Source organism: Sinocyclocheilus grahami, unplaced genomic scaffold, assembly GCF_001515645.1.
Source record: "Sinocyclocheilus grahami isolate Dianchi unplaced genomic scaffold, SAMN03320097.WGS_v1.1 scaffold1038.1, whole genome shotgun sequence".
NCBI classification, from domain to species: Eukaryota; Metazoa; Chordata; class Actinopteri; order Cypriniformes; family Cyprinidae; genus Sinocyclocheilus; species Sinocyclocheilus grahami.
In genome coordinates, this window is record NW_015506217.1 from 7,102 (window position 1) to 20,562 (window position 13,461).

The 13,461-nt window shown below is 36.4% G+C and overlaps 1 protein-coding gene across 1 annotated transcript in view; it reads left to right on the plus strand.

Moving 5' to 3' along the window:
- Nucleotides 1-1,543: 1,543 nt before the first annotated feature.
- The window catches only part of LOC107565986 (succinyl-CoA:3-ketoacid coenzyme A transferase 1, mitochondrial-like), a 20,616-nt gene continuing 8,698 nt past the window's right edge, over nucleotides 1,544-13,461 (plus strand). Inside the window, exons 1-2 of the mRNA XM_016251332.1 lie at nucleotides 1,544-1,614; nucleotides 10,206-10,295. Coding sequence (XP_016106818.1) covers nucleotides 1,558-1,614; nucleotides 10,206-10,295 — 147 coding nt within the window. The 5' untranslated portion in view covers nucleotides 1,544-1,557. The remainder of the gene's footprint in view (nucleotides 1,615-10,205; nucleotides 10,296-13,461) is intronic.

The following is a 13,461-nucleotide window of genomic DNA, read 5'->3' on the forward strand; positions in this document are numbered from 1 at the left end:
TGTATATATATATATATATATATATATATATATATCAGTCTGGCGAATAAACTAAAAATTGTACTAGCCAATGGCGATTCAATTGCCGAGGTGTCCGTAGAGGGTTGTAGTGACACCAAACATAGGAGTATACGGTTTGGTCTCTGAATCTGTTAAATATTTAAACATTGTATTGGCAAATAAAGACATGGTCACATTTAACATTGCTCAGTGAATTTTCATGGACAAAATCCAGTAAATATAGGAAGCTGGAATTGTTTATGAGCAAAAGATTTCCAAATGCAAATATCAAAAAAGGTTTAGTTGCTCACGCTAATTCACCTCATTGACCAACAGAAAGCTGCTTGGTTTGAAAGTAGTGCTGCCACTAATGACTATTTTTATTTCGATTAATCTGTCGACTAATTTGTCGCTTGATCGATTAATCTAAACAATTAATTTCCCGCAAAAAATCAACAATTTTACTTAAGAATATTTTATTAAACTATATTTAATTAAACCAAATGAAATCCAAATTTCTATGAAATTCTTTTTTTAAAGCAAAAGTAAAGTGCAACATAGAGTGCAAGAAGGAAGTGTCCATCTCATAGTCCAAATCACTGAAATCAAAGTTCAGTATTATAGTGTAAGAAATGACAACATATCCACGTGTTCTAGTCTACTAATAATAAAATAATAATCAAAAAACACTTTTTATTAAAGGAGTATTTACCAGAAATGTTATTTTGCTGTTTTACATTGCTGTGCAATCTATGTAATCCTTGTTTAACATTGACCAAGCACCATTTCATTCAAGTGTCCACTTAATCTTTAACATTTGGCCATTTCTTTAGGACAGAAATGCTATAGCCACTGTAATTAAATGAATATGTGGACATCAAAACTTGTAAACTCAGAGTGAGGGTTTGAGCTTTTATTTTGAAACCGCAATGTATTCTCCTGAGTTTGCTAGATTTCTAAATGATTTAGCTTACAAATCTGATGAAATGGAGCACGTTGCGTTCCCAGATGAACGTTATAATAAGCCCAAACTCACAACAACATGCAGAGATGGAGTTTAAGACGCTCCACATGTAAATGAAAACAGTTCCTGTGGAACTACTGTGAACAGAGCAGCAGTGTGACGCACGTACTTAACCTACACGCATGTAAATAATTAAAGCGCATATACTGTATTAGAACTGCATCGCATATAATTATTTTATTAAATCGTATAGCGTTTGTGAATTCACAATTATGCTTAATTATGTCTAATAATGTGTTTTATGGATTATCGTCCGTGAAATGCGCCACTTCCGGTATTTTGCCGGTTAGTCGACTCGAGCAAAATGAAGTCGAGGATTTTAAAAAATCGAATAGTCGAATAAAATCGACAAAACGCGACAGCCCTATTTGAAAGTGACTTCTGTCTGAGCTGTGCTTCATACATTGCTATACTTTTAACAACAGGCAATAGACCTTTTTTTCCCCCATGAAATTTCAGCATAATGGCAGTTTTGCCATTGTTGGATTGATTCATTTTTTTTTGTTTCCTCTAGGGGTCATATCAACTTGACCATGTTAGGAGCCATGCAGGTATCCAAGAATGGAGATCTGGCCAACTGGATGATTCCGGCAAGTTCACAGCTTCATTTCCTTATTTATACATACGTCAGTACAACTGACTTTGAACAATAATAGTGAAGCTGAAACCAGATTTGTGTAAAATTTCACTTGCTTCAATCCAGCCATTTGTGTCTCGCACACAAAACATGTTGTTGTTTTGCAGATACTGTATGTTTTTAATTGCTTATAGTTGTGTCCTTCTTAAGTATTTTAAGGCACGTGTACAAGGTAAAACCTTATCCATAGTTTCATCATGCACGCATTCATTGCTGAATCAAACTGAACTTCAAGACCATCATAGCCCAACTCCAATTCTTTCCCTTCTTTCCATCTGCATTCATTCTTCAGTCTCCCACTGAAATTAACTCGAGAGCTTTCCTTTTGTTTTATGGAAATCACTGAACAGCTAATGACAGAACTCCCAGCATGAAATCAGAAATGATTTATGTAGAAGATGATGTTCTCTGAGGAGCACAAATACAGATGTATGGTCTCATTCTACGCCTGTTACCGTCCCCTTTCAAGCAGAAAAAAGAAGTCGTCACTCAGGTAGCGCTTGTACAAACCCATGAAGAGTTTAATTCATAATGTAACATGGAAGTGCAAACGTGCATAACAATTTTGGTCTGTATTAGCTAGACCAAAAGCTAATCCAGATTTAATCTGTATTTTTTTGGGTCACGATCCATGAGTTGAGATCAGTGTTAATTTTGACAGCAAATTTTGGTTTAGTTTTAGTCATAGTCTTTTGACTAAAATGCCATTTAGTTTTAGTCATATTTTAGTCATCTAAATTGTTTTTAGTTTTAGTCTACTAAATCTACAGTAAATTCAGTCGGCTAAAATCTAATGGGTTTAGTTACAGTGCATTTATTAAGCATTTCTCTAAAATTTCCAAACTCATTATATAGGTTTGATATTAAGGTTTTATCATGATAGACACAGATTTAACGGCGGTGACACAACATGCCTTTATGCTAAAATTAAATAAAACCACTTCTCATAAAGAACAAGAACATGGTCTTCTTTTGAATGAAATACCAATGGTTTTATAGGCTAATTATGCATTCTTTATAGCAACTTGTTTACCATATTCTTCATTCTTTCAAGCAGACATATTTATTTCTATAAATAAATTTAGATTAGATTAATCTTTAGGGCTACTAAAGTTTTTCAGTCAAAAGCAGTGTGTGATTTTCTGTCTCTCTTTTGTTGCTTGATTAACATCAATGACTCGGACAATAGCAACTAAATTAGACTGCTATCCCTTTAAAACCGAATGCACAGCTGCAATGGATGCAATGTACTGATACACGTTTTCCCTACTGTTTACGTTCACTTAAGACGTAATCAACTGTGTTTACGTGAATACTCGTCAAAACGGACAATTCGACATTATTTTGTGTGTGATTCTCCGTTCATGTGAAGCGAAAGAGTAGTCGCGAGCTGTGAGAGGCGCTTTCTGTGTGTATGCTTCAATGTCTGCGCTCAGAAAACCGAACCGAATTGAGTTCTCTCTTGCGTCGTCAGATTTATCCATATGTCTGCTCTTCTCTTACTCCCACATATTAACATTTTTTAACATTTTATGCGACGTGCAGCAAGTGTATGTTAGCTTATGTCCCGCCGGTTCATATGAACGCATCTAACCTCCGAACTATGCAGCAGATTCGTTCTGAATGAATCTCTTCCCAAATCGTCCCTCCCTAATGTTTCTGTCTCGTTTTTATTCGTTGACGAAAATGTCAATAGATTTACATCATAGTTTTTGTCATTCAAAAAGAGTTTTAGTTCGTTATCGTCTCGTTGTCGTCGGTTAAAAAAAGTTGTCGTTGACGAAAATTATGATGAAAATTATTCGTCAATGAAATGAACACTGGTTGAGAACCACTACAATTAAAAACCACAACGTAAATCTCAACAGTTGAAATGTACAATAGCCAGTGAGCTAACATGGACTCCAGTTAATTAGACCCACATTGTTCAGTGTAATTCTTTCTTACAGTCATCCAAGTATTGTCTGCGCATCAGTTAGCCTGCTATTGTCCTAAATCCAAAGTCATTGCTTCCCTCTAGGTTCACAAAAGGGCTTCCTAGGCTTAATGAGAGTCAATGTTGGCTGTGGTTTTTTGGAGCCGTTTTTCTGCTGGCTGTCGCCTGTGTCGCCTGGTCCTGCTGTCAGTTGAGGGACTGTTGATACACAGGTGCCCTGCATGCAGACACCACTGCAGAGTTATTTATAGTTCTCCAGGTCCCTCGCCCTGTCACTGACTGATGCCTCCCAGCCTCCTGGCCCTCTGCGCGTCTCGCTTATCGAGTTTGGTTGAAGGTTATTTCTCGCAAACTGGCACACATGGACCATGAGATGCACTCTGCTTTCAGTGCTCCTCCCCCCCCTCCTTGCCTCGTTTTTGTGTTTCTTTTTTCCCCTCAAATCTCCTCACTTGCACTTTGGTAAGGGTAAAATGTGAAGCATACATTGAAATGCAGAGATTACGCTCATGAAAGATGTGCTACTTAATGTGTCTAAGATGCCGAAGATATGGATTAGTGAGCTGATAACATTTAAATTAATGCATTTGTCAGAGGCTTTTATCCAAAGCGACAGCAACATAGCATTCAGAGTGTACACTTTATCACTTTGTGTGCTCCCTGAGAATCAAACACATGAACTTGGTGTGTTGCAAGTGCTTTGGTTTACCATTTGAGTGCCTTGCTTTACCATTTCTACCCTCTTATAATGGAACTTCAATGGGTGCCAGGGAGAAATATGTTATATGTTATTTTATTATGTGTTCCAGTATATAAAATTATATTATTTATTGATAATAAGTAGAAATGTTTTTTTTTGTTAAAACTATGTTGACCAGTTTTTATTTTATTTTATTTCAAGGTTTGGAATATATGTTGCCTTATGGTGTATTCCAGGGTTCCTCAAATCTTGCCCTGGAGGGCCAATGCGCTGCAGAGTTTAGCTCCAACCCTGAACAAACTCAGCTACCTGTGATTTTCTAATGATCCTGAAGACATTGATTAGCATGCTCAGGTGTGTTTGATTAGGGTTAGAGCTAAACTGTGCAGGAAAGTGGATCTCGTGGGCCAGATTTGAGAATCCCTGGTGTATTCTAATAAATTATACAATTATTTTATTTACTAATATAATTTATTTTTTATTTATTTCAATAAGACTATGTTGTGATTTATTTTATTTTATATTTTATTTTTTTACTGGACATTTCAGAAATCTCAGGCTTTCTAACATTTACATACTGGAAAAAGAAAACTGCCAATCCATAACACATTATGTACAAAGGCTAAGGATGTATTTGTACACAATAGTTATACAAAGTATTTGATCTAAACTTGAATAGCCTTTACCAAAAGGTAATTTTAGATCCATTTATACTTTTACACATTTATTTACATATGTCTGACTCTTTTCAGTCAGAAACATAAAGCATTCCACTAGCTTAAACAGTGGCGCATTAGCAACGGCAAGTTCATGGGTCGATTTCTAGGGAAGTGTACAATGTAAATGTAATGCAAATTTAACCTAAATACAACAGACCTGTAAAGTCCATATTCTCCCATGATGGTATGTTTAGGTCAGTAGCTGTCTGTGGCGCCATCAGGGCACATTATCAAACATAAATAGGTTTGCATGCAGCACTAGAGTGTGCTGTTCTAAGCTGCCTTTAGCCTTTAAACTCTTAATGAATCAGACAAGCCTGGCAGACTAATTACAATAATCCCTCAAAATACTGTGGGCTCCCCGGCCACCTCTCAAGACTAAAGGGACAACAGACTGTAATGTAGCCAGAGGGCCTGTAGCTGTAAGACTCATATAAGACCTCTCCTCTTCCATCTGCTCATCGGCTGATAGCAGCTCTCCCTCTCCACAGCATCCCAAATGATGATGAAGACATGCTACATCAAATAGTCTTAGCATCTTCAACAGCGGACTGGTAACAATAAAAAGCGGAAGAGTTGTGTCAGGGTGTGCCAGATTACAGTATGAACTATTATTTATAGGAAACTGGTGTTCAGCTGTTATTATTAATCTTCACTTTTTGGGCCATTAGTCAACAAATCCCCTGTAAACACCACAGGTGTTATGATGGCGACAGGTATGAAGGTTAATATTTAATTTAAAGGTCCCATGGCATGAAAATTTCACTTTATGAGGTTTTTTATCATTAATATGAGTTCCCCTAGCCTGCCTACGGTCCCCCAGTGGCTAGAAATGACGATAGGTGTAAACCGAGCCCTGGGTATCCTGCTTCGCCTTTGAGAAAATGAAAGCTCAGATGGCCCATTCTGGAATCTTCCCTTTATGTCGTCATATGGGGAAAGGTTAAGTTTGTGCTCGTCAAATTACTGGTATTTGCGCAGTTATTTAACTCCCAAAAAAGCATGTCTTAAAGCAGACGGTAATTTGCACTGGTCTTGGTAGATTTTTCAGCTTTTTTCAGCATAACATGCACTAGATAGACACGTTTGTCTATTATGCACACATCTTGCACGTCGTTTGCAGCATTTTGTGCATGGCTGAAGTTCTATTGACTTTGCACTCAAGTTTAAAAAAAAGGACCTTTTTTTCCGCTGCCCACGTCCACACGTGCTTTGTGAATGGCGACTCTGACCTTTCATGTTTAATTTTATTTTTGTACTGTTGATTGTTTTCTCATCCAAATTATTTTGAGGATGCGCTTGCGTCCTAGGAGAAAATGCCCCTGAAGCGTTGGTAATGGGGATTTTGAATTAGCATTCATAATGTTCCAGAACAGCTTAATCCAAAAACAAATGTACATCAGTCTTGAGCTCTCAGAAGAGCTGGTTGGCGTTCATTGGTAAAGGAAAGCTTTTGGTGTTTTTTTTATGGTGAAGTGGTGTTATCTCTCTTTTTTTTATGCACAAGAAGAAGGAAAATACAGCCATTCCTCGCTGTATAGTCATGCTGTGTCTTTAATTATAATGTACAACGCTGATGCAAAAAATGGGGGAGATGAAATGAAATAGTCCCACTTGTTTCTACATCCTAACACCCACACACTCTTGTTAAAAAGATGTGATTCATGTGCACAAACCTTGGTTGGGACTCTAACTCTTGACCCTCACTCAGAAATGGCTCTCATACAGCCTTTCAGCAAGCCCAGACACAAAATTATAGTCCACATCAAATTACCCATTACCTGATGCAACTTAAGGACACAGAAGTTGCTCAGTCTCTGCTCACTATTCTGCATGAATCTTGTTCTCTCTTATATGTTTTAGGGCTTTCAATTTAACGTTAACTTAGTACACTTAATTATAAAAAATAAAAATAAAAACACCCAAAATGTATGCATATGTACATATACAATACCGGTCAAAAGTTTTTGAACAATAAGATTTTTTATGTTTTTTTTTTTTTTATAAGTCTCTTCTGCTCACCAAACCTGCATTGATTTAATACAAAGTACAGCAAAAACAGTAAAATTGTGAATTTGTTTTACTATTTAAAATGGCTTTTTTTCTATTTGAATATATTTTAAAATGTAATTTATTCCTGTGATTTTAAAGCTGAATTTTTAGCACCATTACCCCAGTCACAGCCTTCAGAAATCATTCTAATATTCTTACTCGCTGCTCAAAAGGCATTTATTATTATTAATGTGTTGAAAACAGCTGAGTAGAATTTTTTTCAGGGTCCTTTGATGAATAGAAAGTTCAGAAGAACAGCATTTATCTGAAATAATAGAAATCTTTTGCAATATTATAAATGTCTTTATCATCACTTTTGATCAATTTAAAGCATCCTTGCTAAATGAAAGTATTAATTTCTATAATCCCCCCCCCCCCAAATGTTGTTTTACTATTTAAAATGGCTTTTTTTCTATTTGAATATATTTTAAAATGTAATTTATTCCTGTGATTTTAAAGCTGAATTTTTAGCACCATTACCCCAGTCACAGCCTTCAGAAATCATTCTAATATTCTTACTCGCTGCTCAAAAGGCATTTATTATTATTAATGTGTTGAAAACAGCTGAGTAGAATTTTTTTCAGGGTCCTTTGATGAATAGAAAGTTCAGAAGAACAGCATTTATCTGAAATAATAGAAATCTTTTGCAATATTATAAATGTCTTTATCATCACTTTTGATCAATTTAAAGCATCCTTGCTAAATGAAAGTATTAATTTCTATAATCCCCCCCCCCCCAAATGTACAGCATTTTATTACAGATAAATGCTGATCTTTGGATCTTTCTATTCATCAAAGAATCCTGAAAAATGCACTCAACTGTTTTTTAAATATTGGTAATAATAATAATAATGTTTTTGCCACAAAGTTACATTTTATTATGTACGTAAAGCCAATGCTTCACGTCGTGGCAGCATCATCATCTCAGGTGTGCATTATTTGCTAATAATTCAGTGGCCTGCTGTCAAATATTCCTTACTTATTAATAATATTCATAATATCTTATTGTAAATATAGTAAGTATATTTATAATGAACATTTCTTAATGGATCTTGTTGAAGTGCATTCTAGGATTGCATTCTTAATGAAAGATGTCTCGGATGCTGTCTACATTAACTATGTATATATAATTAAATGTTTAATTTTCTATATATTGTTTTAAATACAATTTTCCTTGTGTTATTTTTAATTTGCTTAAAGGGAGAGTTCACCCAAAATTTACCATTCCCTCTTTACTTATTATTTTCCAAGCCTGTACAGTCTTACAGATTTGGAAATGAGTCAATGATGAAATAAATTTCATTTAACTACTTTTTTTGTTTGTTTTAGTTTTTGGCCAAATTTGTGCTTCAAGGTTCCCTGAAACCAGTTTCTTGATATTAATTAGGGAGAAGTGTCAGCGGCTAACACGCTGCACAGAGGAAAGCCACCATGCCAAAATGTTATGTTTCTGGTTAATTGATTAAAAAAAGAACATGGAGTGTAATACCCTAAAGTTCACAGACTTCATAAGATGTGATACAGCATTATACAATTGTCTGCAGTTGTTCGGCTCTGTTAAACTACAGCCTTTAGTTACACTGTCACTGGCACTTCAATTGTTGTCTAGGAAACGGAATTTCAACGCTAGTCACCGTTGAATTGCCACTCATTTAAATGTCCAGCCGGTTTGTGTAGGAGAGAATGAATTTACAGGAGCGGATAAGGATGCAAACTGACAAAAGGAACTCGCCTGAAGTGAAGGGCATAATTTCTCATCTTCATCAGCAGGCATGAAAAGCAAGGATAGTGTGATTTACAGGGGAAATATTTGATAAGTTGTCATGGAAACTCTCAGTCTGCTGTCCACTAAAGTTGCACTTTTTTTCTCCATGTTAAATATCCCCTCAACACATATATATACACACACCCACACAGCACTTCCATGTGGCACTTCCCCAACGTGTAAGCACCTCTCCTTCCAGAATGTGCCTCCTTCAAAGCCTGCATAAATGAAGAAGAAAAAAGCCCAAGTGTCTGCACTTGGACCCTTTCTTTCCACTTTGCTTCCTGTTATTTATTTGCATGCTTGTCAAGCTCTCTGTGTTAAGAGCCCTTTGCAGTGATGATGAGAGCTTGATGGTTGATTGATTGATTTGCTCTTTGTGGTTTTGAGATAGACTCTTGGACCATTTTCAATCGGTTAATGCATTATTATTCTTCATCTGACAAATGACAGTTCGAGTTTCATGTCCATATACGATAAATGATTTGTGAACCGTTTTTGAAGATGGAAACTCAATGAAAGCTTACATCACCCTTTGGCAATACTTTTGTTTTTTCTATTGTTATTAAGTTGTAGGAAAGCCATATGTAGGGCTGGGAACAGCAACCACCTCAAGATTAATTTCAGTGAATAATGTACAATGTCACAATTGGATTGCTGTTATTATTATTGCTTAAAACTAATTTGGAAATAAAATTAGTTTTTAATTGCTTTAATAAAAAGACAAATATAACAAAAATGTGCCAATTAAAGAAATATTGAATGTTAAAAACCACACACATCTGAAGAAAATAAGTTTTTTTTTGTACTTTATCAACATGTTACACTCTGATGTAAGTGATTTTATCAAGTCATGAAATGACCACACTCTTGAAATCAGTATTATTTTTGTATTATTACAGTATTTATGAATATTTTTAATTAGTTTTTTATTTAATTTTAATATAATTTTTGTTTTATTTTAACTTTGAATAATATGTGATTTTTCATTTTATTATAATTATAATTATTTCTAGTTTTATTTTTAGTAATTTTAGTACTCCAACTTATTTGAGTACTAAAAACTACGTTTTCATCTAATTCTTATATTTGATTATATTTCATCTTTATTTCAGTTAATGAAAATTGTTTTTATTAGTTTTAGTTAACAATAACAACACTGCTTGAAATTCCTACCTGACTGAGCTCTCCTGTGCTCCTCGAATTGAACTAAAACACATAGACCACTGTAGGATTTCATTTGAATTGCTTAACTCTCAATTGTTTCCTACAACCTGAAATATTGTGTGTTTGTAAAGCAAAAATGTGTTTTGATTTACATGCATGTGTTGCTCATGTCTTGCAACATCTTTATTTGTATGTTTCCCTTCAGGGTAAGATGGTGAAGGGCATGGGTGGGGCTATGGATCTAGTGGCCAGTGCTGGAACTAAAGTTGTTGTTACAATGGAGCACTCAGCTAAGGTAGGTGTAATCATATGTGTTATACTGGCTTGTTAGCAGCTGCTCAATAACACAAATTTTATATAATTTGCATTTCAGACACAACATGGCCATTTGTTTGTTTGTACTTTGCTAATGAAAATAATTCCAAAAGAAGCCAAATGATCAAGTTTTGCATGTCGCAGATAGTTCTGGAATGCAGACAAGCGGAGTGACACATGGTAAAGTGTTCTGTGGTTGAATTGGGCCAGAATGACCCAGAATGATGTCTCTGGATCTTTGAATTAAATAAGAAAATAAATTCCATTCCATTTTGATCCAGTACACAAAAAGTTTGGTAACACTTTATTTTAAGGTGTCCTTGTTGCACATGTTGCATGTACTTACTATTATAATAACAATAAATTATGCATAATTACATGCAAATTGTTACGGAGAAAGTGACAGAGGCGTTTGGATCCATCTGCAGAGATTTATTTCACAACGTGGTTTCAAAACAGGCAAAGGTCGGACACTGGCAAACAGGCATATCATGGGCAAGACAAAAGAGTAGTCCAGTAAACAAGTGTGGTCGATCTCTGGCAAACAATGCCCAAACAGGGTAATCCAAAGGGGTATTCTGAAACACAGGCAATAGTTCAGGCGAGGGTCAAACAGAGTCCAAACAGAGCAAGGCAAGAGAAAAATCCAAAGACAGGCAAGACGTGATGAGACTCTGGACGATCAGCTGTGACGCGATGAGACTCTGGACGATCAACTGTGACGCGATGAGACTCTGGACGATCAGCTGTGACGAGGCAAAGGTCGGACACTGGCAAACAGGCATATCATGGGCAAGACAAAAGAGTAGTCCAGTAAACAAGTGTGGTCGATCTCTGGCAAACAATGCCCAAACAGGGGAATCCAAAGGGGTATTCTGAAACACAGGCAATAGTTCAGGCGAGGGTCAAACAGAGTCCAAACAGAGCAAGGCAAGAGAAAAATCCAAAGACAGGCAAGACGTGATGAGACTCTGGACGATCAGCTGTGACGCGATGAGACTCTGGACGATCAACTGTGATGCGATGAGATTCTGGATGATCAACTGTGATGCGATGAGACTCTGGACGATCAACTGTGACGCGATGAGACTCTGGACGATCAGCTGTGACTTGACTTGACTCAGGAATGGCAGCAGTGACAGAACGGAGTTCTGCTGTCACGACATTAAAGGTACGGGCGTCACTGTCACCGCCATTACACATGCAGAACGAATAACTGGAGTAGTGATCATTAAACTGGAATGTCCCGGAGCTTGTGACTGAGTTCTGTAGCCGCTATTACAGGCACAGTCGCGGTGTCGCGTTCTTCCTCCGAGACACCCACAGTGAGCGAAGAACTGACTAACGGTAATGCATGGTCCATGAACTGACTGAGTGATGAACGGGGACCCTCATAAATGAGTTTAGACTTCAGTGGTTCATTAATGCCATCACAAAAAAAGTCTATCAAGAGACAGTCTGGCAAATCAGAATAATAAGTAATGTCAAGATATTCCTGAATATAGACCTTGAGCGATTGTGTGCCTTGTTTGAGAGCTAATAATAATCTTGCGGTGTCCATACCTGGCCAGTGTCCAATAGAAAAGCCGCTGGATCCTCGTGGGGCTGAGTATTCTGTTACGGAGAAAGTGACAGAGGTGCATCTGCAGAGCTTTATTTCACAATGTGGTTTCAAAACAGGCAAGGGTCAGACACTGACAAACAGGCATATCATGGGCAAGACAAAAGAGTAGTCTAGTAAACGGGTGTGGTCGATCTCTGGCGAACAATGTCCAAACAGGGTAATCCAAAGGGGTAATCTGAAACACAGGCAATAGTTCAGGCGAGGGTCAAAGAAAAATCCAAAGAAAGGCAAGATATCCGAAAACACAACTAGACTAAACAGGCGAGACATGACAGGACTAAAATACCAGGAATGGCTCCGTAGTAGCTATCGCTAAGCAGAGATAAATGCTAACAATACTCGGCCCGGAAGAGCATGTAAATGGGTGTTCTATAGTCTGTGTGATTGGTGACAGGTAATCAGTGAAATGAAACATGGGAAATGTAGTCTGGGGTGACATGTAACAGTCTGTGTAGTATGAGAGTCCATGTGGTGGATAGTGATCTCTGGTGGTGAACAAACGGAAGTCCATAGACCGGATTCGTGACAAAAGTAACACTAACCATATAGTAAATACATGTAGTTCATTAATATTACTCAGTACTTAAATGTATAATTAAACTGTAACAAGGACCTTAAAATAACGTGTAACCAAAAATTTAAAAAAGTAGCAAATAAAAAAAATAAATTAACTGTCTATTCATCAAAGAGATAATTATTAGAAGTTGCTTGACTTATTAAAAGTGAACTTTAGAACCAAGGACCACTCGTGTCATATTTGTATATTTATCCATGTCATCCACGACTTTTCCTAAGTCACTAGAACCACAACTCAGTTTGAAAACTTTCCCCACTCCTGAAATCCCAATTCATACCCTGGTTTTTTAAAATGTCAGCACTGTTTGGGAAGCTACTTTAAAAAGTAATATAAGTGATGTTTCTTTCTCTTGAGACGCTGGCAAATCAGCTCTCAAAGATATGTTATATGAACAGAATAAGTTGCGTTGAGCATTATGTTATGAAGGTATTTCTTCGGTGTTTCTTGTAATTCCTCCAAGTAGTTTTGTTTTAAATGTAGAAGCAAGTGATGATTGCATCAATCAGTTTTAATGAACAGATTCTTATTGAGTCACATTGCATGGCACGTATTCCCTGCGAGAAGGGCATCATTATTTCCCGTGAGTGACAGAATCTCTTTTCCCTAAGCAGACAGTTGGAGAGGCATCAGTATTCTGAGAAGCTTTCAGCTGTGCAGACAGTGGAATGCATACACCCCGTGTCAACTGTGTATGCTACACGTTTTTGCAATCTTAAAGGATAGTTACTCACAAATGAACATTCTGTCATTATTTACTCGCCCTCATGTTTTTCCAAATTTGTATGCTGTTATTTTTTCAGTGTGTAAAACATAAAAATAAATGTTTTTGTTAATATATATTTTTTTATATTTTGTTATATATATATTATATATATTCAAATTTTTTTAGATAATTTTTTGAGATGTACCTGTGTGTATATATATATATATATATATATATATATA